General features: G+C 40.9%; 1 protein-coding gene across 4 annotated transcripts in view; it reads right to left on the bottom strand.

The window, feature by feature from the left end:
- MAP7D3 (MAP7 domain containing 3) overlaps window positions 1-25,067 on the bottom strand; it is a 66,023-nt gene that overhangs the window by 30,479 nt on the left and 10,477 nt on the right. For 3 of the 4 annotated variants that reach the window (XM_030574490.1, XM_030574489.1, XM_030574492.1), the window contains exons 2-7: window positions 23,255-23,381; window positions 13,781-13,882; window positions 12,895-12,975; window positions 10,657-10,820; window positions 6,054-6,168; window positions 3,603-3,632 (exon numbers count right to left, since the gene is read on the bottom strand). In XM_030574490.1, coding sequence (XP_030430350.1) covers window positions 3,603-3,632; window positions 6,054-6,168; window positions 10,657-10,820; window positions 12,895-12,975; window positions 13,781-13,882; window positions 23,255-23,330 — 568 coding nt within the window. In that variant the 5' untranslated portion in view covers window positions 23,331-23,381. The remainder of the gene's footprint in view (window positions 1-3,602; window positions 3,633-6,053; window positions 6,169-10,656; window positions 10,821-12,894; window positions 12,976-13,780; window positions 13,883-23,254; window positions 23,382-25,067) is intronic. The other variant, XM_030574491.1, reaches the window with a different exon arrangement.

Genomic DNA, 25,067 nt, shown 5'->3' with positions numbered 1-25,067 from the left:
GAAACGTTTATTTTAGCATTCATTTTCAGTCAGAAAAAGTGTCCTTTAACATATTTCTCTGGCGATAAATTTGGAAGTGCAAGTATTACTTCCCAAAGCCATTTCCAGTTCTACTCCCATTCTTTTACACAGTACTTCCCACTCAAGGATCTCAAAGCACTTCAGAAACAATTCATAAATCAAAAATCTTTTTGAGGTAGGTAAGTATTTCCTGGTAGTGCATGCTAAAAGTAGCACAAACCAGCATGGCAAAATCCTAAAATTCTGCACATTATGTTGCATGCATATCAAATGTTAATAGCAAAGCTGGTTAACTTATTAGCAAATAAAGCCATACTAAAGGGAAAATAAGGATACTAACCTTGGAAGGAGCTTCTTTTCCCTTTTCAAAAGGCTCACTCAACATGCTATGGCAGTTTCCTCTAGAAGCAGCCAATATATGAGAATCTGACTGGATTGGCCTGCATGTATGTATGTGAGTGAGCAAGTGTACAAACCCCAGAACTGCTACATTGCTACCCTCTCTGATACACCAAGAAACTGCTTTAAGGAGGTGCGAAAGGACAGCAAAGTAAGAGCAGACTGAGAAGTTTCCTTTTTTAGGACATTGCACTCTCACAGCATGATTTGAAAGATCTACTGCATATCACCTGAATAGTAAATACCAGAAATGGAGATTTAAGTTTGGGATACTTTTTCTAAGGCAGACACAAAGGTTATTTTATAAGGGAAAATGGCAGAGAACTGGGATAGCTGCAACTGCTTTTGGAGTTTTTAGATGAACTTCAGGAATTTTCTAAGGGAAATTACATCCATGAATAGTTATTTTCTATCACTTCCTTGCTAATCCCCTTTCCTTATTATTATTATTTTTTTAATATAGGATATGTGCTAGGAGTGGGATTTTCAAAAACACATCGCAATAGCCTGACTATTCACATGAACTTGTTATCAAAAAGTCAACTGACTCCAAGTATGAGTGATATACAACATTGTAAAACTAAACCTTATTAGGAACAAGGGGATACCTACGTGGTATTTGCATTTCCATTAGCAAGAAAGCTTTAAGTTACACTGATCGTTTAAAATTCTAATGAACTCTACTTAACCTGTCTGGCCGACACAATTTTAATGACTTGATAAATGGCTTCAATTATTTAGTCTGGCCATTAGCAGGAAGAATTGCTTCTGAAGTCCTCGGTAATTATCTGAGAAAAAATTTTCATTGTATCAAATCAATGGTTTCTTAATTACTGGTATGACTTCCTTCTGTGTTTGTAGGATTTTCTTTGGAAAAAGAGTTATAAATCATTTATATATGAAAAATTGCAAGAACTGCGGCAAGTGTGCAACATAATGCCAGAGTATTTTTTCAATGTGCACACAGGGCCTACGTGGGTACTAGAGAGTGTGGCATCAAACTTCATATTCTCTAAAGGCATGCACTTTTGTGTCTCAGGCACTTCATCATCTGGTTTTGTGATAGGGAACTGTTCTCGACTGCTGGGATTTCGCCATCAAGGACTATGTATTTTATTATGCAATGTTGCCATTTCTCCCAGGCTTCCTGACAACAGAATCTAACCCTGCACCAAGTGGAAACCTCTATAAACTGGCATTTCTCCCGCACTCAAACTCCCTCCCAGAGCTTGCATCCTCCCCATGCCCAAACTCCCTGCCTCTTAGTTAACCAGCATTTTTCACTTATTGGTCCCCCCCCAGCCCCTGAACATGCCGGATAAAACAGCTTTTACTGTAAAATGCTTGATTGTGGGTTTGTTTTTTTTTTAAATTCATTTCAAACCACCAATGGGGAGTAATCCTGAATCATGTGCATTATCTCAATGTACATTATTTTCTGTATATAGGATTTTATCTTCCGTATGTTCTTGAAATGTCTGATTATATATGGTGTTCTTTTCAGTACACTTGTGAATCTACTGCTATCTCAGCCAGAGATTTACCTTGCTTGATCAAGAGTTCTAAATATTTATGTTCACATGAAACCGATTCTGATCATGACAGAATGTGCCTGGAAAGAAAGACTGTTGGGATACATTTTCTTGGATCATGAATTATTAAACACAGAAGGCTTTTCTGCAGTATCTGGAATAGCTTTGGTCTCCCAGCATATTTAAAACCTCATCAACCTATCTCTGAATATGCCACATGAACAGACAGACAGAAGAGAATTTTGCAAATATTATATAACTCTCTTCTAATGATGTTAGAGAAACTGAGACATTATTAATCAATAATGTGATAATACTATAGCAACAACAACGTTAGATACTGGGAAACAATTGGAATTAATACATATACTCAGGATCAAGTTTAATAGAGGTGAACCAATCCAATCAAAACTGGTTAATTTTGGAGAAAACTTCCAATCCATGCGGAGGGGAGCAGGAGAAGAGGGAAAAAAATGTGCTATGGCTGCCAGAATAAGCTGTGGCACTTAAACCACGCTCAGTTAAACTTTCATTGAGTTTTCAAGTCTCATATGGTCAGCATTATGAGACAGCTGGACTAGATTAGTATAGCTATGAGCATGCACAGATTTTTCAGTGCCGATAGACTTAGCTGGGTCTCAGATGCAGGGGCTGTCATTTTAGCCCTCAGTTACAAAAATGAAACATCCCTGATTACACATAGCTATGCTGGCAAAGGTTTGGCGAGGACATGGCCTATGTCGCTCAAGGGCATGAAGATGCATGATCCCTGATGGATGTAGATGTGCCGACAAGAGTGTCTAGTGTAGATATAGTTCTACCAGGCAATTATTTTGCTGGAATAAACTATACCAGCAAAAACAAGTTTGGCTGGTGTAAATGATGTCCGCATTGAAAGTGCTTTTGCCAGTTATAATATACCACCAAAGCCCTTCAAGTGTAGACCTGGCCTTAGAAACCATGTGAATTGCTTATAAGTTAGTCTATGAGTGTGTCTCAACCTGTTCCACAGAAGGTGCTAGAAAGTCAATGAAAAATGAATTTTAAAAGTTTGGAATCACTATCGCTCATTGGAATAGCTGTCACTCATTATTTTTGCAAACTCCTTCCACAGAAATTAAATGTAGTTAAAGGAAAAGGTTGCCCTATATATTTATATCATGAAAATGTACCACGTGTGAAACGTACTAAATTCGTGCACTGGAGAGTTTCTCCAGCCATTGTTTAAACTGTTTGCAAAGTAAATCACTGTTTACAAAATTCTGGTTTACAGAGTACCATATTAATATATAGTCAGCATATATCCAGAGCCAGAAAGACTGCCCAATTTTTCCCATGCTTTATATCCTCATCCTTGAGGCACTAAACTGCAGATAATACCCTGTCTCAGACTCGATGATGATCTCGTCAATGGAAAGGCCCATCTTAATTGGCTGGGAGGAATTGTTAAATATATAGGGCATGCTCTCCACAGAGGACCCAGTGTGCTGCTTCTGCAGTGCTCTGAGCCCTGCTGGTCCAGATCCAGCAATACAGCTATATCGAAGTAACTCCCCTGAACTCCAATCAGTGAACGTGAGAATTCCAGTTCAAAAGGTTAGTGGTTAGTGTAAAGTAACAGCAAAAGGCCATTTTGGAAATCAATACTACCAGCTCCACCTTCATCTGCAGTCTGTGGCTCTGTAGAAGAACAAGGTTTGTAAGATCAATCACAAGGCTGGACACTACTTAATGTAACAGATATGGGGAAAGTAGAAATAATACTTATAATTAAGGTAATTATTATTTCAACAAACACTTTATAGGACTTAAGCTCTAGATAGAGCCTGATAGCCAACACCACAATTAGTTCCAGACTGAGCATTTCTGAAACAACTCCAACACTAGAGCAGAAAGCAAAAGTGAGCTCAGGTATGTTTTTTATTTCTGCACAGTTACTTTTAAAATTCCCATTGACTCGCATGTATCTCTGTCCTTACAACCTCCCTCTCTTCAACCGGAAATTGAGACGTTGTTATTAACAACTCACTACACCAAATCTGATTTTCCCTTAAAATATTTTTATTGCTCACGAAAGTCAGGGCCTGATCATGATTAGTGCCATGCACTGTGAAGACCTCCTTTCAGTTCCCATTATTTTCAATCCATTTCAGTCATAGATGCCAAGGCCAGAAGGGACCACTGTGATCATTTAGCCTGACATCTTCCATAACTCTGGCCATAGGACTGCCCCAAAATAATTCCTAGAGCAGCTCTTTCAGACAAATATCCAATTCTGAATTAAAAACACTGAGTGATGAAGAACTGACCACAACTCTTGGTAAATTATTTCAATAGTTAACCACCCTCACTGTAAAATGTATGCCTTATTTTCAGTCTGAAATTTCTCTAGCTTTAACTTCCAGCCACTGAATAATGTTGCACCTTGCTCTGCTAGATTGAAGAGCCCATTATTAAATATTTGATTCCCATGTAGAACTTAGACCAATCAAGTCAACCTTTAGCCTCTCTTTATTAAAGAAAGTAGACCAAGCTCCTTGAGTCTCTCACTATATGGTTTGTTTTCTAATCCTTGAATCATTCTCGTGGGTCTTCTCTGAAACCTCTCTAATTTATCAATATCCTCCTTGAATTGTGGGCCCCAGAAGTGGACACAGTATTCCAGCAAAGGTAGCCAAATACAGAGGTACAACAACCTCTGTACACCTACTCAAGATTCCTGTTTACGCATCTCAGGATCACATTAGCTCTTCAGCACATATCACCACACTGAGTCAACACAGCCTTGTCGCTACAAGTCAGCATCTATAAACGCTCTCTATATTTTGTCAGCACTTTTGCTGATGAAATGTTTCCAGCGCCATGAGCGGCATTAGCTTTGTCATCAGGAGAGCGCTCCTGCCTACAAAGCCGCATTCACACTGCCATTTGCGTTGGCAAAACTTTTGTCTTTTGCATGGGGGAAGGGAGGGGAGCTTTTTTAAGTATCTGTGAAAGACAAAAGTTCTGTCGACAACATTTCAGTGTACACAAGCCCTGTGTCCTTCCGCTTCCCTTATCAATTTTCTAAAATGCCTAACTTCTGATTTATATGCATTACTATCAATTTCACCTCTCTTCTATTTGTTAAATATTATTAATTTTTTTTTAAATAGCTGTCTTCACTTCCCTTCTAAAGCAGATTGATTAACCAGTACAGCCATCTTCCTCGATTGTGGTTTTTTGTGTTCTTAAATGACTCCCCATTATCATTCAGTTTCCAGACCAAAGCCTTCGTCCCAGCTGATCTGGCTCATAATTATTTTCAAGCTTTGTGAAACTTGCCCTTATAAGGGACCAAGTATACATACTACTGGTCTGGACTTAATTTAGCTTGTATATTATAAATCTGATCTAGTCATGAACACTTGTACCTAAACTGCCATAAATTTTTGTTCCATGATCAGTTCATCTTTATCTGCTAGGACAAGGTATAAAAGAATTCCCCTGTGTTGGTCACAACACTTTTTGAGTTAGGAAATTTTCAACTATAATGTTTAGAAATTCCAAACATGTTTTGATACTGCCTGAATGAGACCATCAACATGTGTCATTCAAACTCAAGTCCCCCATGATCATTCAGTTTTTTTCCTATAAATTATAGATAAGTGATTAAGTAGGCAGGTCATCCTGTTCTACTATTCTAATGTTGGGCTTCTGATCAGCAGAAATTGCTAATTATGTCAAATTACATGATGGTTTAATAAGGACCTGTTTGAGACCAAGTACATTTAAAATGTGTAACCTCGGTGGTATTCAGCACGGACTCCAAAGCTGAAAAGTTTGAGCATTAACCCCGTGTCATCTTACCCATTTATTCTCTATTTAAAATATGAGCATCATCAATTAGTATTCAAAGCAAGTCTATTAAAGGATGCATTTTCAAGGCATTTTACATGTCATAGCTGCATATTCATTATATTAAACAATAACAGTATTAAATAGAAATAATTAAAACAGAATTATAAATACTACTTTTGAATTAATCTTCAAGGCATCTTAATTATAAAATGAGACAACACTATAAATCAACATATTGCACTAAATTTTAGCTACCCTTACCAGTCTTGCAGTCCGAATTTGAAGTTACAGACCCTCCCCATGACCATCTCTTTTGTCGTGTTTCCAGCCGTTGGCTCCGCTCCAAAGTACGATGCACAACTGCTTCATATCGCTCCTATTTCAAAATTATATCTCTATAAGGCTACATAAACCATTATTAAGCACAACTATGTTCAACACAAAACAATCTTTCTTCCCCAGAGAGTTTGAAATCTATCAAAAACATCTGTTTTACCTGCACCATGTGACCATAACTAATTCTAAAACAAATTTAATGGGCAAAAAGGCTGAAGACACCAATTAATCATTTTAATATAATGCACAAATATTCCTCTAATATTTCACACAGAGATGTGCTACACTGAAGTGAAATTGGACTTTTAGGTTTAACACATTCAAAGTGCATTTGATCAACAATCTGGTGTAGCAACTATGTATCAGTTCAGTTATATTATACAGAACACCACTTATTCACAGGTGTCTTGATTACCAGAGACTTATAAATAAATATAAAGTGGGAGGAAGGATTATAAAATCTCAAGTGTTTAAACTGTCAATTCTAGTTTTCCAACGAAGCAACCATTAAGGTATGAAACTTCAGAATTCTCCTGAAATAAATTACAATTGTTTAAGTGTTCATATATTAAACAATCTCAAAAATATTTGAAGTAAACTAGTAGAGATCTTTCTCTGTGAAAAAAGGCCTTTAATTAACATCCCACTGGGCTTTAAAAAAAAAAAAGTTAGAATGTTGGCTAGAAGAAGATTTTTTTAGAAAAATAATTAATTCTCTTGTAAGAAGAGAACTCATGAACTTCAAAGCACAACTGCTGACAGAAAATACTGTTGCTAATTGAAATATCTAAATAAAGTACATTCTTTTTTAAAAACTGTTTAAAAGTCTGCATTAACAAATATTAAGGACACTATCTTTTCAAAGTACGATACAAACATTAACCCATCTCTCTAAACATGAAGGAATTTTGCCATCGACTTCAATGGAAGCAAGATGGAACCCAAAAGAAGGTAAAACTTAAAAGGAAAACTTTATGACAAGCTGAAAGTCCGTTTTTACTTGTAAACTCTGGATATCAGCAATAATTGTTGACATGACTAACATCTGGAACAGCACTGGAGTACAGCTCTCCCCTGTCTCAGGTATTTGTATCAATTGGCGGAGAAGGAAAACAAAATGCAGAACACTGAACTCCAGTCCTATCATATAAAAAGGGTTACACAGTTCACTTTTTAACAGACCTCCTCTTCACCATCCTCAGGGTTTATAAGCATATGGGACTGCCTGGCTATGAAGATCAACAACAGAGTCATATCCTGGAATAGCTACAATTGAGAGCTCCTTCGTCAGTATTTATCACCAACACGCTACAAGATACCAAGGGACCAGTTATCCAAACAATTCTCTCTCCTTGGGACAGAAGGCTTCCATTCTCTCTTAACATGCATTTCATAACAACAGTTTAAAAGTTTTTGCATGCACTTTAGGGTTTCTTCAGTGACAAAAAACTTGGAAGGAAAGGATAAAAATGCCCCAAGCTCTGAAGAAACAGGAGGTCTTGTTTGCCATGCAAAGCTTTCCAGAAAAATATTACACTTCTACCTTGATATAATGCTGTCCTTGGGAGCCAAAAAAATCTTACCAAGTTATAGGTGAAAGCGTGTTATACTGAACTTGCTTTGATCCACCGGAGTGCGTAGCCTGCCCCTCTGGAGCACTGCTTTACCGCGTTATATCCAAATTCGTGTTATATCAGGTGCCGTTATATCAAGGTAGCGGTGTATTTGGACTGCAGATTATCTACCTCTAAAGAAAGATAAGACAACTCCAATCTGGTTTATTTTACTGACTTTTGGTACAATCTAGGACTGATATCCTGTAATCGCATCCATGTGGACAGAACTCTAAGGTTCAATGACCAAAGTATCTAGACAAGGATCTACAGAACACACTGTTCCTGAGATTCTTTGAATTAATTTTATTGCAGCAGAATTTAAAGGTCCCAATCGGGGATCAGGGCCCTATTGCACCAACATAATGAGAGTATCTCAATAAGATTACAATCTAAGCATGGCTGCACACACAACCTATATATTTTGCATAGCTAGTAACAATGCACTTGAGTCTTAATTATTGTCATTAAACAGAATAATGTTTTTAATCTTAGTAATGAGGCTTTCATGATTAGTCTCAGGCAGGTCGCAATTAATTCTTCCACCTGTTCTCACTATGGCGATTCCTTTTTTAAGTTACCTGTGGGAGGTGACTAATCAGAAATGATTTGGCTGAAACATAAAACAAAGAACGAAAAAACATAGTTTGCTATGTCCTTTATCATCCATTGTGCTCGGTAAATCTTGAAGTGGAGGAAGAGGTCTTAAATGATTTATGTCAAACGATCTGGAAAAAGGGGTAAACAGTGAAGTGGCAAAATCTGCAGATGATCTAAAACTACTCAAGATAGTTGAGTCCTAGGCCGACTGTGACGAGCTACAAAAGGATCTCTCAAAATGAGTGACTGGGCAACAAAATGGTAGATGAAATTCAATGTTGATAAATGCAAAGTAATGCACATTGGAAAACATAATCCCAACTACACATATAAAATGATGGGGTCTAAATTAGCTGTTACCACTCAAGAAAGATCTTGGGAGTCATTGTGAATAGTTTTCTGAAAACATCCACTCAATGTGCAGCGGCAGTCAAAAAAGCAAACAGAATGTTGGGAATCATTAAGCAAGGGATAGATAATAAGACAAAAAAAATATTGTCTCTATATAAATCTGTGGTATGCCCACATCTTTAATACTGCGTGCAAATGCGGTTGCCCCATCTCAAAAGAGATATATTGGCATTGGAAAAGGTTCAGAAGAGGGCAACAAAAATTATTAGGGGTATGGAACGGCTGCCATACGAGGCGAGATTAATAAAAATGAGACTTTACAGCTTGGAAAAGAGATGACTAAGGGGGGATACGATGGAGGTCTATAAAATCATGTCTGATGTGGAGAAAGTAAATAAGGAAGTGTTATTTACCCTCTCTCACAACACAAGAGCTGGGGTCACCAAATGAAATTAATAGGCAGCAGATTTCAAAACAAACAAAAGGAAGTATTTCTTCATACAATACAAAGTCAACCTGTGGAACTCCTTGCCAGAGGATGTTGTGAAGGCCAAGACTATAAGAGTTCAAAAAAGAACTAAATAAGTTCATGGAGGATATTAGCCAGGAGGAACAGAGATGGCATCCCTAGCTTCTGATTGCCAGAATCTGGGAGCGGGTGACAGGGGATGGATCACTTGATGATTACCTGTTCTGTTCATTCCCTCCGGGGGACTTGGCATTGGTCACTGTCGGAAGACAGGATACTGGGCTAGATGGACCTTTGGTCTGACCCAGTACGGCTGTTCTTATGGGTACATATCAAACACTTTATTTTAAATAATTTTCTGATCATATTTCTCATTTTCCAGCCCCTGCCTTCACTTCTTGGTTGAACGCAGTTTGTATGGGTTAGACTCTCATCATTAGGCAAAACTAGAAGATACTCTTCCAGGTGCTAGGTTCTGTGTGTGTAAATGTCTGCATCTGATCCTCTTCTAAGGAGAGGATCTGGTGAAGCTCAGGTTAATATCAGTCAGGGACTGATTTGTCAGGGATTATTTCCTGATAATCAAATAAATGGTTTCACCAAAAGCCACTGGTGTTGCCTTCAGGCTAAACTTTCTTTGGAGAAAGTCTGAAGCTAAAAACAGTGCTTTTGTGTTCCAAGAGATGAAGTTCCATTAGACTGCAATTCCATTTTGAATCACCAACAGTACAGGACAAACATTTCTGCTTGTTTTTCAGCAATGTAAATTATTTCTTTAGCTGCTACACTGAAATACCTGGGACTTAAATTATCTTCAAATAACATGAGCGTAACAGCATTCAAGTTAAAGAGATGCACAAGAGGAACATCGGGTAGCTGAAAATAGCACAAAATGTAAGTGTAACCAGTGTAGGATGATGCTTCTAAGAGTGCAGAATGCCCATATTAGATCAGAGGGAGGACAAAGTGACAGTCATAAAAGGATGGCCAATACATAGTTCAAAGTTGCAGAGGATAACTAGATAAGGCAGAAAGTAGTCTGATCAGCAGCACAAAAGAAGGCATCATGAGTAGTAACATAGGAGAACTGAGAGACAGTGGGAACCAGCCAGAACCCAGTGGGAAACACATTAAGTCAGAAAACCATGTTAGTTTACTAAAAACACAGCAAAACTGGTCTACAAAATGAAAGTGAAAATGTCAGGGATATTTTCACACTCTATGTTAAAAATGATTAAAGAACAAACTAAGATAACTAGCTAATGTTCCCTTTGGTACAGGGAGAGCTAGGACCAACTGGAATTAACTGTGAGACTAAATAATGGATCACCATTGAAAAAGGTAAAGTGTGTGCTTTGAATACTGGAGTAGGAATTCCAACAACTTTCAAAAGAACTGATCAATGTACTTTATACTATCCTTAACTAATCTATTTCACAATAAGGATATAATTTAGACAATTTTCACAATGTTACATAATAGCCATGAACAATACCTTTTCCGCCTCTATTTTTTGTTTTCTTTTTTCTTCTACTGCAGCTCTTCTCTGTTCTTCTTTCTGTTTCTGTTCTTTCAATTTTCTCTGCTTTTCTTCCATCTGTTTTTCATACTGGAGTTTTGCTTTTTTTTCCTTTTCAAATATCTGTGTTTCTTTGGCAGCTATTCATGTTAAAAAAAATTAAATAAGTAAACTTAAATCAAACTTTAAAAAGTATTCACAAATACTACAATTGACAAAGATGAAAAGTATATTAGTTCACCTCTACAACATAACACTCTAGCTGATCTAATTCAGATGTATAGTTAATCTTACATCTTAATCAAATAATGTTGCATGTGACCTAATCTTCCATTCCATTGTGTCCCCACCTCTGGGAACAGACTGGAACTTTTTCTGAAGTATTACACTTTATGATCAGTATGTAAGTTCATAGAGAACATACCTTATACTATGCATACTTTTGCGGTGCTGTCATAATGCATTTACCAACATTGAATTTCAAAGTAATGCATACTGGAAAACAATCTCAACGACACATATAAAATTATGAGGTCTAAATTAGCTGTTACCACTCAAGAAAGAGATCTTGGAGTCACTGTGGATAGTTCTCTGAAAACATCCACTCAATGTACAGCAGCAATCAAAAAAGCAAACGGAATGCTGGGAATCATTAAGAAAGGGGTAGATAGGACAGAAAATATCATATTGCCTCTATATAAATCCATGGTATGGCCACATGTTGAATACTGCATTGTTGCCTCATTTCAAAAAAAGATATATTGGAATGGGAAAAGGTTCAGAAAAGAGCAACAAAAATTATTGGGGTACGGAACAGCTTCCATATGAGTAGAGATTAATAAGACTGGGACTTTTCAGATTGGAAAAGGGATGACTAAGAAGTGATATTATAGAGGTCTATAAAAATCATGACTGGTGTGGAGAAAGTAAATAAGGAAGTGTTATTTACTCCTTCTCAAAACACACAAACTGGGAGTCACCAAATGAAATTAATAGGCAGCAGGTTTAAAACAAATGGAAGTATTTCTTCACACAACACACAGCGAACCTGTGGATCTCTCTGCCAGAGGATGTTGTAAAGGCCAAGACTATAACAGGGCTGATAAAAGAACTAGATAAATTCATGGAGGATAAGTCTATCAATGGCTATTAGCCAGGATGGGTAGGGATGGTGTCCCTAGTCTCCGTTTGCCAGAAGCTGGGAATGAATGACTGTTCTGTTCATTCCCTCTGGGGCACCTGGCATTGGCCACTATCAAAAGACAGGATACTGGACTAGATGGACCTTTGCTCTGACCCAGTATGGCCGTTCTTATGTTCTTAATATTAAAGCCTCACTAGGAACCTGGGCATCAGAGGAAAACTTAATATGGACTTCTGTGTTGCATTTCCCACCCATTTATTGCAATAATAAAAAAAAATTCTAAATCACTGAATGAGAAAATGAGAAAACATGGCAGTTAACACGTCAGAGTTCAGACTACATGTACTTTCTCAAAAGTTCAGAATTTTCAACAACATACTTCTGGAAATTACTGTACAGTTTAAAGGCAAGCCCACAAAATAAAATAAATGAGCCCCAAACTGAACACAATGGCAGAGAAGCCTGAGGCCAGCAGGAAGATGTTAACTACATGGATAAGCCACTGTACTAGTACGCAGACCGTCTCTGAGCTTTACCACACTTGTAGATGCATGGCCCACATTTATACAACTTTTCCTGGATGAGACCCTGGATTCTTATCTAAAATGAAGTGCAATACAAATTTATTTGATAAGGACTCAATCCAGGAGCCTTTTATTCTTTCTAGAATCTTAAACAAGAGATAACGTTGAAGGCCATCAAGCAGATGGCCAAACGTTTTTGGATCATCAATAATATTGTCTGGATGGTATTCTATACACAATATAAACACAGAATCCGTCAAGGGTCTTTTGTCTACCCTGATACTTTTCTCAAAATCTCTCACTCACCAATACCGCCGCATTGGTGGGTTGTAAAAGTGGGGACTGGGTGCTTGCAAAGATTGGCCACTAACATTTTACCACTATGTAATCTACCCCACACAGGCTGGAAGTGGAAGTTTAAGGAGAGCGCCACTGTACACAAAGACAAGACGACTTTGGGAAAGAACTAATGTGTGGCATTGTATGTAACTTATACCACAAGCATTAATACATATTATTTTAACACATAATTAAACGTGAATACACCATTTTGCTTTTCACGCTCTTCTCTTCGCTCCCGAGCTAGTCTTTGTCTTTCTTCTGTTCTCAGAATGGAGCCATCTATCACTGTCAAAAACAATGGGTTGTAATTGTCAGTCATTTAGAACACAGATTTAAAAAGAAACAAGCTGTTTTAAATATAGATTGTTGAAATAATTACTGAACTCATTCTGAGAGGCACTCATTCACCACAGCATAATGTACTTCATGCAGGTTAGAAGATTACCAACAAGCTTGTCCTCCAGTACAGCATGTACTCTGGAACTCCCCCCCTGCTCCCCCAATAACTAATCCAACAATTTTAAGAGGCCCAGCAAATACCAGACATAAGATTAAATGTCCCAAGACATGAAATTAATAGAAAGCCTAAACAAAGAGGTGGGCCCTGCATTATGCTCTAACCACAGCCCATTATTTCTGGCAGGTGTAAATTCCAGAGGTGAGAGGCTGTGACCAAGAATGACCTGTCTCTGGCTCCCACAAAGGTTACTACAAATGCAATTAGCTGAAGTGCTACAATTATAAAAACCACGTGTTGTGAAGAGCCAAGGAGAAAATGGTCTTTCAGTTGAGCAGAGCCCAGACCATTTGGGTCTTTGTAGACAGTACCAACACCCTTAATTGCACCTGGAAGCGAACTGGCAACAAGAGCAGAGTATAGAGCACAAAAATTAATTTGCCCTATTCAGAGTGGGCAAGCTGCTAACTGAATCCTGGGAAGGGCAAGAGTGGAAGCCTGAGTGATGTCCTAAAGTTACTGAGTTATCTAAAGGAAGAAAGCAAAGGCACTTCAGAACAATCCTATCCAACCCTGTCAACTCCCACCCGTGAGGTAACAACTTTCAAGATCAACAGTAGCCAGAGATTACACCTGGTTTAGTTGCAGTCTGTAGGTTTACTGCAGTTTGGACTGGAACAGGGCTAATACCACTTTGGTTTCTTCTTTCTTCTGCTATTGCTTGGGCTGCAGCAACTGTAAAAAAACAAAACAAAAACTAAAAACAGTTTAAAGAGACAATTACTACCAATACAATTGTCATCAACGGGCTCATTTATTTATTTTATTCCTGAAATCTCTGATCAGGTTTTCTTTCCCATCATTTTGCATGGATACCCCTTCATGTCACAAGCTGTAGACTTGCCTACAGCTCAACTGCCTGTCCAGTATAAAGGCTGGTCAGGAATGTGGACTTTTGCAGTCTATGACAATTATCCTATCCCCATGCTACTGGGGGAAGACTTGGCCAACCAGGTGAGGCGGGCCAAGAGAGTGGGAATGGTTACCCGTAGCCAAACCAGGCAAGCTCCCAGACCCATTCCTGTTCCTGAGCCGTCCACAGAGGCCCCGTCTGTGTTACCAGAAACCCAGACAGAGGTAGTGGACCCGGATTCCATGCCTACCACTGAAACAGCCACAGCATCTCCAGTCCCAGGCCTGGAACTGGAACAGCAACCAGCACCAGCAAGTGCAACCACATCTTCAAACTCAACGCCAGAGGGCGCCAGCGAGTCAGAACTGGCAGAAGCACAAGACAGCCATACCCAAAAGGCTCAGCCAGAGCCTGAAATACCCTCAGGTGCACCAGCGGAGAGCGGTTCACCAGCAACGGAAACAACCCCATCACCTACATCGCTTCCAGAGGGACCAAGCCCAAGTCCACAGTCTGAGGAAGAACTGGTGACCCCAGCCTCAAGGGAACAGTTCCAGACTGAGCAGGAAGCAGATGACAGCCTTCAGAAAGCTTGGGCGGCGGCACGGAGCACCCCACCGCCTCTCAGCTCTTCTAATCGATCCCAGTTTGTTATAGACCAAGGACTTTTATACAAGGAAATTCTTTCTGGTGGACACCGGGAAGAATGGCAGCCGCAAAAACAGTTGGTGGTTCCAACTATGTACCGGGGGAAGCTCTTAAGCTTAGCCCATGATCATCCCAGTGGCCATGCTGGGGTGAACAGAACCAAAGACCGGTTGGGGAAGTCCTTCCACTGGGAGGGGATGGGCAAGGACGTTGCCAAGTATGTCCGGTCTTGTGAGGTATGCCAAAGAGTGGGAAAGCCTCAAGACCAGGTCAAGGCCCCTCTCCAGCCACTCCCCATAATTGAGGTCCCATTTCAGCGAGTAGCTGTGGATATTCTGGGCCCTTTCCCAAAAAAGACGCCCAGAGGAAAGCAGTACGTACTGACTTTAGTGGACTTTGCTACCCGATGGCCAGAAGCAGTAGCTCTAGGCAACACCAGGGCTAACACTGTGTGCCTGGCCCTAACAGACATCTTTGCCAAGGTAGGTTGGCCCTCCGACATCCTTACAGATTCAGGGTCTAATTTCCTGGCAGGGACCATGGAAAAACTGTGGGAAACTCATGGGGTGAATCACTTGGTTGCCACCCCGTACCACCATCAAACCAATGGCCTGGTGGAAAGGTTCAATGGAACTTTGGGGGCCATGATACGAAAATTCATCAACGAATTCTCCAATAATTGGGACCTAGTGTTGCAGCAGTTGCTGTTTGCCTACAGGGCTGTACCACATCCCAGTTTAGGGTTTTCACCATTTGAACTTGTGTATGGTCACGAGGTTAAGGGGCCATTACAGTTGGTGAAGCAGCAATGGGAGGGGTTTACGCCTTCTCCAGGAACTAACATTCTGGACTTTGTAAGCAACCTACAAAGCACCCTCCAACACTCTTTAGCCCTTGCTAGAGAGAACCTAAAGGATGCTCAAGAAGAGCAAAAGGCCTGGTATGACAGACATGCCAGAGAACGTTCCTTCAAGGTAGGAGACCAGGTTATGGTCTTGAAGGCGCAACAGGCCCATAAGATGGAAGCATCATGGGAAGGGCCATTCACGGTCCAAGAGCGCCTGGGAACTGTAAACTACCTCATAGCATTTCCCAATTCCTCACTAAAGCCTAAAGTGTACCATGTTAATTCTCTCAAGCCTTTCTATTCCAGAGACTTACAGGTTTGTCAGTTTACAGTCCAGGGAGATGATGCTGAGTGGCCTGACGGTGTCTACTACGACGGGAAAAAAGACGGTGGCGTGGAAGAGGTGAACCTCTCAACCACCCTGGAACGTCTGCAGCGGCGACAAATCAAGGAGCTGTGCACTAGCTTCGCCCCATTGTTCTCAGCCACCCCAGGACGGACTGAACGGGCATACCACTCCATTGATACAGGTAATGCTCACCCAATCAGAACCCCACCCTACCGGGTGTCTCCTCATGCCCAAGCTGCTATAGAACGGGAGATCCAGAACATGCTACAGATGGGTATAATCCGCCCATCTACCAGTGCATGGGCATCTCCAGTGGTTCCGGTACCCAAACCAGATGGGGAAATACGCTTTTGCGTGGACTACCGTAAGCTAAATGCTGTAACTCGTCCGGACAACTATCCAATGCCACGCACCGATGAGCTATTGGAGAAGTTGGGATGTGCCCAGTTCATCTCTACAATAGACTTAACCAAGGGGTACTGGCAAGTACCGCTAGATGAACCTGCCAAGGAGAGGTCAGCATTCGTCACCCATGCGGGGGTGTATGAATTCAATGTCCTTCCTTTCGGCCTTCGAAATGCACCCGCCACCTTCCAGAGGCTGGTAGATGGTCTACTAGCTGGACTGGGAGAATTTGCAGTTGCCTACCTCGATGATGTGGCCATTTTTTCAGACTCCTGGCCCGAACACCTACTACACCTGGAAAAGGTCTTTGAGCGCATCAGGCAGGCCGGACTAACTGTTAAGGCCAAAAAGTGTCAAATGGGCCAAAACAGAGTGACTTACCTGGGGCACCAGGTGGGTCGAGGAACCATAAACCCCCTACAGGCCAAGGTGGATGCTATCCAAAAGTGGCCTGTCCCACGGTCCAAGAAGCAGGTCCAATCCTTCTTAGGCTTGGCCGGATACTACAGGCAATTTGTACCACACTACAGCCAAATCGCTGCCCCATTGACCGACCTAACCAAAAAGACCCAGCCAAATGCCGTTAAGTGGACTGATGAGTGTCAAAAAGCCTTTACCCAGCTTAAGGCAACGCTCAAGTCTGACCCTGTACTCAGGGCCCCGGACTTTGACAAGCCATTCCTAGTAACCACGGATGCATCTAAGCGTGGTATAGGAGCAGTGCTCATGCAGGAAGCAACAGATCACAACTTCCATCCTGTCGTGTTTCTCAGCAAGAAACTGTCTGAGAGGGAAAGTCACTGGTCAGTCAGTGAAAAGGAATGCTATGCCATTGTGTACGCCCTGGAAAAGCTGCGCCCATATGTTTGGGGACGGCGGTTCCAACTACAAACTGACCATGCTGCACTAAAGTGGCTTCATACTGCCAAGGGGAACAACAAGAAACTTCTTCGTTGGAGTTTAGCTCTCCAAGATTTTGATTTTGAAATTCAGCACATCACAGGAGCTTCTAACAAAGTAGCTGATGCACTCTCCCGTGAGAGTTTCCCAGAATTCAGTAGTTAAAAAGTGTTCTTAAAATGTAGAAGTCTGTTAGTTATATACTTAGGAGTATATGTAAAGGTGCATGTGCTGTATTAATCTGTTTATTTTCAAGTTCTAGAAGGAAATCGCCGCCAGTGAGCTTCCCCACTGTCTGCAATTTGGGGGGCGTGTCATAAACAGATAGCTAAGGGTTAATGTCTCTTCCACCTGAAGCACCTGACCAGAGGACCAATCAGGAAACCGGATTTTTTCAACTCTGGGTGGAGGGAAGTTTGTGTCTGAGTCTTTGTTTTCTGTCTGCCTGCTTTCTCTGAGCTTTGGAGAAGTAGTTTCTACTTTCTAGTCTTCTGTTTCTAAGTGTATAGACAAAGAGATCAGATAGTAAGTTATATGGTTTCTTTTCTTTGGTATTTGCATGAATATAAGTGCTGGAGTGCTTTGATTTGTATTCTTTTTGAATAAGGCTGTTTATTCAATATTCTTTTAAGCAATTGACCCTGTATTTCATCACCTTAATACAGAGAAACCATTTGTATGTATTTTTCTTTCTTTTTATATAAAGCTTTCTTTTAAGACCTGTTGAAGTTTTCTTTACTGGGAAATTTCAGGAAAATTGAGTCTGTACTCACCAGGGAATTGGTGGGAGGAAGAAATCAGGGGGGAGATCTGTGTGTGTTGAATTTGCTAGCCTGATTTTGCATTTCCTCTGGGTGAAGAGGAAACTGTTCACTATGGTGTCATTCTACACTTAAACTAGTCACTCTTCTTCCCGCTACAGTGAAGCAACTGTGAATGGGCAAGTAAATGCAAGGGGAGAAATATTCAAAGTTAAGGACAAACAACCTATCCCCATATCTCCACACACAATTAAGAGGGAAAGACCCCTTTCAGGAGTGATCTGTACAATACTCCCAATCTTCCCACATGTAAACCCCTACAGCCAAAGTAATGAACATAGAGCTAGAAGACAGTTTGTCATCTTTTGGTTCCTAAAACAACCCAATATCGAGAACCACCACCAAGAAACTAGAAACAAACATGTAAGACTTCATATACATGAAAATGTTTTTTAAAAAAAATCTATACCCATTTGTAGTAAAAGTTATCCTAGTCAAATGATTTAAAAAGTTTATAGTTAAGGATGGATGATTATGAAATTTGGTACTTTTCCTGAAAGAAACAGCATTGTCAATGGTCTGTGGCTTTCCTTTAATTGGGTACTACAAAATGCAAAGGAAGGAAGGAAGGAAGAAACACTTCTCTTCTCCATGACAACGAGTTCTGTCATGGTAATAATCCTTCCTAAGACTGTGCCCAGGAACATTCACCTCAAAGTGTGTAATCTCACGTGGTATCAATGATAAATGCTGATTACAATACTTATTCAGCAACTCTAAATTGACACCCACAGCTGTTGCCGGCTTGAATACCTCACTGCAGCAGCAAACAGCCTTCTTCAATCCTACCTATGCACTCTATTACATCTTTGAGGGTCTTTTAATATAAAAAAGCAATATCACATATTGCAATACGATATTCTGGTCAGTTGGCAAAGTATAAAAATGGGTACGATGCAATTTCACTAAGTACACTAAAGATTTAAAAATCAAAAAGCTAATTTTGTACACTGTGGCATTTGGCATGCAGAAAATATTAATCCAACTCAAAGCAGTGAACAAGGAACACAATTTTTCCAACCACACAAGGGCTAACATGAGAAAGAGGCATAACACAACATAGGGTATAGCAGGCATATCTGAGTATAGGCACAGATGCAGCAATTACTGCACCAGTGAAAATGACCACAAAAGCCTTCAATGAATAGAAGACTAGAATTTGGTCAATCTTACAACACAATTGAAGAATAAAATTGAAAAGCCTTTTGATAATGATACCAAGCTACATATCCTCATCTCTCACAGAGACAAGGATGAGGGGGTATGATGATTTGTAAGAGGTAGATCAAGAGAATTCAAAATTAGTACAGGTGGGAAATGAACATTGCAGACCAAATCCAACGCTGGAACAAAAGGTTAAACATCCTATGACTTCAATCACACCAAATTATGTACACCAAGATTGACATTTTTACCTCAAGACTCCAAAACGTAACTTAAACAATCATTCTGCTGTGTTTTGCCTTTGGTTTCAAAACCTCATTAAAGATACATCTTAAATGTTTTAACATCAAGTATTTTCCATAAAATCTATTCATATACTCAATTTAACTTTTATGAAGCTGAAATTAACATATGAGAAAAGTTGGTAAAAATAGGACTACATAAGTATCACAAAGTTATTAGTTCTACCTTCTCCAACATCTTCGCATTGGCATCTTTGCAAGTGAATTGTGTCAACAATCTCTTGAGCTGGTATTTTTGTCTCGCTCCGCATGAGACACAAGAAGAGCTGTTTTAACTTTTAAAGAGGAATATTTGGGGCCTAGCCACAGTAATGCCACATTCATAAGTTTCCAATGTGCACATTTAAGATCCTATCCACTTCACCCATTTATTTGCATGAGCTTTTGGGGGGAATGTGAGGAAACATGGTTATTGATCACTGGTATTTTTGTGCATTTTCCTTTAGATTAATTTCTTCTGGTTAAGTGGCTGGAGCCAGGCTGCTACATTTGGGAGACAGCTTGGTATGTATTTCTAAAGGTTTGACTAGGGCATACAGAACACAGGATAAGCACTTTTAATCTTATATAAAAATCCAATTAAATGTATTCCCTAAATGGTTATTTTTAAACAAACACTTAATTGTTTAATGTAAAAATTAATTATCCTAGTATTTTTCCATGACACCTATCACCAGTATTCTAAGCACATTTTAGCCATGGCAAACTACTACCCGAGATTATCCTCTTTTTTCCCCAGTATGAAAAAGGCATTACAGGACAATACTCCCTAATAATGAAGGAACTAGAGACATTAATTCTTCTTTCTCACAAGTACAAATTCCTCTTAAGAATAGTCTTGACAAGTTTTCCTTAGTGCTAAATAAACAAGCAGCTCCAAAACTCTATCAACACTCCCGCAGTATTTCTAAAATTTCAACTGAAGTCACTTGTTTTTAGAAATGTGTATTTTAATTTAGCGCTGGTGAAGGTACCTGGGGAATAAAGCCCTCTATTCCACACAATGTGCCTCCTAATTATGATCTGGAGCCACCACTTCATACCCATTCAGCTCTGAAGCATCTCAGCAAAGTTGTTAACCACGCTGTCATTTAGTATCAGTGGAGTGGTAAGTTAGTCTCTGCGCAAAAGGGCCACTTTTCCCATTGGGAAGTGTGCAATAATCTAAACTATCCAGATTATAAAAGCAAGGATCAGAGTATCAAGGTTTGCATCTGAACGGAACAGTGGCAAAAACATCATCCCAGTCAATGCTGCTATGATTGTCTAACACAGGGGACCTCAGACTGGGGGTCGACTCTCTTTAGGGGGTTGTGAGGTTATTATGTGGGGGGGTTTAAGCGGTCAGCCTCCACCTCCAGACCTTGCCTCACCTCCCGCATTTATAATAGTGTTAAATATAAAAAAAAATGTGTTTTTAATTTATAAGGGGGGGGTCACACTCAGAGGCTTGCTTTGTGAGAGAGGTCACTAATACAAAAGTTTGAGAACCACTAGATTAACAGAAGCTATGGATTCAACATCACTTCCAGGTTAGAAGTTAGTTACAAATGGTGGGAAAACACTCTCAATTAAAGGAGCATATATAATTGTTGCCCCGTCTTCCAATTCCCTCCTCCATCCTACCAGTGCAACTTCGTTCTTACTCAGATTACACATCAGCTGGCTAGCCCTCATGCGTGCTTCCCTCTCTACCAAACAATAAGTAAATCATTTTCCACACTGGCTGACCCAAGACAGAGGGCTTGTCTACATCAGAAAGTTGCAGCGCTGGTGAGGGAGTTACAGCGCTGCAACTTTGAAGGTGTACACATCTGCAGGGCACCACCAGCGCTGCAACTCCCTGTTTGCAGCGCTGGCCGTACTCCCGTTTTGTCTCGGGTGTAGAGGATCCAGCGCTGGTGATCCAGCGCTGGTAATCCAATGTAGACAGTTACCAGCGCTTTTCTTGACCTCCGTGGAAGGAGGAAGCCTCTGGTAATCAAGCTGGTTTCCTTTCCCGGTTTGCTCTCTCGGTCCCGGAGCCAGCCAGCAAACCGCAGGGAAGGAGACCTGCTTGCTCGGGGTTCCGGGTCCGAGAGAGCAAACCGGGAACGCCGCGGTTTGCTCTCTCGGTCCTGGAGCCAGCCAGCAAACCGCAGGGAAGGAGACCTGCTTGCTCGGGGTTCCGGGACCTAGAGAGCAAACCGGGAACGCCGCGGTTTGCTCTCTCGGTCCCGGAGCCACCCAGCAAACCGCAGGGAAGGAGACCTGCTTGCTCGGGGTTCCGGGACCGAGAGAGCAAACCGGGAAAGGAAACCAGCTTCGCCGCGGTTTGCTCTCTCGGTCCCGGAACCCCGAGCAAGCAGGTCTCCTTCCCTGCGGTTTGCTGGCTGGCTCCGGGACCGAGAGAGCAAACCGCGGCGTTCCCGGTTTGCTCTCTCGGTCCCGGAACCCCGAGCAAGCAGGTCTCCTTCCCTGCGGTTTGCTGGCTGGCTCCGGGACCGAGAGAGCAACCCGCGGCGTTCCCGGTTTGCTCTCTCGGTCCCGGAACCCCGAGCAAGCAGGTCTCCTTCCCTGCGGTTTGCTGGGTGGCTCCGGGACCGAGAGAGCAAACCGCGGCGAAGCTGGTTTCCTTTCCCGGTTTGCTCTCTCGTCCCGGAACCCCCCTTGAAGCCGCCCAACAGCGCTGCAGTGTGGCCACATCTAACACCACTTGCAGCGCTGGTTGCTGTAAGTGTGGCCACTCTGCAGCGCTGGCCCTATACAGCTGTACTAATACAGCTGTAACAACCAGCGCTGCAAAATTTTAGATGTAGACATGGCCAGAGAGAGAGGCAGGTGCTACCAAATTTGCTGCAATTACTGGAGTTCCATGCTGCTTTACTAATCCACCTAGGAGTCCCATATAAACACTGAACAATGAGGTGACAAGCCAGAATCCCACAAGAGAGTTTTCAGCACAGAAGGGTAATTGACCAAGCTATATTTTGGGAAAAAAACTCTCCAAAATATGAGTATGATGCCACAGAAGGGCACCCTGTCTACACTAACTATGGTTCTCAGGCAAACTGTTGCAACCATCTGCATGAAGCAGAACTGCAGCAGACACTCTTCCAGTTGTTCCCCATTTCCTTCTTGGCTCTGCTTCAGCCCATCCAGCCTCTCTACTGTTGCCACATCCACTCTAGTGCCTCTCTCAAATTTAACACTGAGGCTTTGCCTCTAATACTGCATTTGGAACGTGTTCCAGTTTTTCTATATTCTGACATTAGACCAAGTGTCTTAATTAAATCCGATTTACAGAGCACCGGGTTTTTCTAAGGTATTTGATATGATAATGTATATAATAAATAAAATATATAACAAAGTATTTTAAGAGGGCAACATCTTCCCCTCCAAATCCACACATACCTCTTCTAAAGGATTGGGGAATATGTAAAATAAGTTATTAATAAAAAGAATTGCCAAAGTGAGAGGGGAAAGTAAGTTTATTGCATTCTGTTTACAAACATATTTATCTATGCACCAACCTTCTGCTATAATTGAAGGTGGCCACAAAAGAATACTCAGCCCTACAATCCCAACAGTTTCAACAGCAAATGGCCATGCACTATATAATATTTCTTCTTTGTCTAAAAGCATAGTGTGATTTAAATGATGTTACAGGGAAGCAGGGAGAATTGGACAGGTTGACACTGTTCACTGTGCTTCTTTGTGAAAGAGTGATTCATCAAGAAACATTTGTACTCTACATGAGATTCTTCACTAGAACATACCAATATTATAGAAGACAAAAAACTTGATCCAAAGAGGATGCTGTCCCACACAGTTTCCATGGGTCAAAAACCACATAAGCCTCTTGTTAGCTAGAAGTCTCCCACCAAAAGCCACTTTCACCTCCCCCTAAAATAAACAAACCACAGTCACATTACATACTTTTAAATGTGTCTTTTTAAAACAAGATACCAGATTCCAACATAACTATCCTTGCACAACAAACTTAAATTCAGTTGGGATATATCTTCATTACAACTATTTATGTCATTTACATACAAAAATAGGCACAGTCTAAAATGCCCTAGTTCATTAATTAGCGTGAAAACAGTTTATACACTAAAACCACACATTATTACATCATTTCAAATTGCTTTAAAAATAAAAGATGAAAAGTTACTACCCTACAGTACAATAATTAAGGGCAATATATCCACAGAAGTGGATCAGACCCCTCATACTTTGACACTGTAGGACACCAACTTAACAAGTGCAAGGAGGAGCAGAAAGTTAAACTGCAAAAGTTTAAACCTCAACTCTGAGTGTGGAATTATTTTTAATATTTTTGGGGGTTGTGTATGCACTCAGATTCACTTAACTCTTACAGATGTTTCAGGCTCCTAATTCTATTCTCTTTACAACACTATTTCTTGTGCATATTTCTCACAGTACGAGCTTGTCTTCAGCACAGCATGAGCTCAAGTTATTTACACTCAAATTAACTAGAGTTAGGCCAAGTGAGAGCAGTCACAATGCAAAACACCACCAGAGCCACACAAAATGACTGGATTAGCAGCAATAAGTAACCTGAATCCCAACTGCATTACTAGCTCAAGTGTCAGCAGCACTCAACACACACACCTAAAAGTCAGCTAGCTCCAGTTTAAAGCAGCACTTAACTCAAACATGAGATTTACACACAGCTGCAAGTCAGACTGGGGAAACGCTCAAGCTATACCCCAAGCTAACAGCGCAGTGAAGACAAGCCCCATGATCAGGAGCACCGCCAGCTTTTTTGCCATCCTAGGCAGCAGAAAGTCCCGCCCCCGAAATGCCATCCCCGACAGAGGCGGCTGAAGATTCAGCCGCCGCCCCCAAATGTTAGCACCCTAGGTGACCACCTAGGTCGCCTAATGGGTTGCGCCGGCCCTGCTCATGATAACTTTCTGCCTCCCTTTCATATCTATTTTTCCTTTGTAACATCCATTTACATTTTTCTTCCCCATAGCATTATCTTCAGCACAGGGAAATGGGCTAGCTTCCTCGCTTCCCACTGTCTCCCTTTCCATCATCTGTCTAGTTTCTCCTCTCTTGCTCTGATTATCCCCTTCTAAATGTTGTTTGCATGCTAGTTATTGTTTAATACATGAGAACTCAAACAAGCAGCCATCTGTACAACAGAGCCTAGCACTGCAAATCACAAGTGATTCAAGTCAAACTCTGTGAAAGCTGAACTTTGAGCTATTCTTAAAGAGAAAACAATGTCTCCGTTATGTGATATAAGTGAAAACTACTACTAGTGCATTTTTAATCTTTATCCCATCTGGTCCTTCCTTATTAGGGTGACTACACTACTTGTTAATGTTATTTTTGCTTCTCAGCAAGTGAGCACGAGGTGCTACACAAGCAGTGCATCCAAGATGTACAAGAGGAGGCTAGATCCCAACACTCTTCTCCATGCATGCAATACCGATGGGCTTAAACCCAGTCATGCATCAGTATGTCCTTCATGCTGACCTGTTACTTTTTTATAGTTTACATTGTCCTTTTGCAGCACCAGAATAAAACATTTGCTTTTCATTACCTTCTGCAGAA

Source organism: Gopherus evgoodei, chromosome 9, assembly GCF_007399415.2.
Source record: "Gopherus evgoodei ecotype Sinaloan lineage chromosome 9, rGopEvg1_v1.p, whole genome shotgun sequence".
Lineage (NCBI taxonomy): Eukaryota > Metazoa > Chordata > Testudines > Testudinidae > Gopherus > Gopherus evgoodei.
The sequence above is the reverse complement of the archived record's forward strand: the minus strand, read 5'-3'. Positions and strand labels throughout refer to the sequence as shown.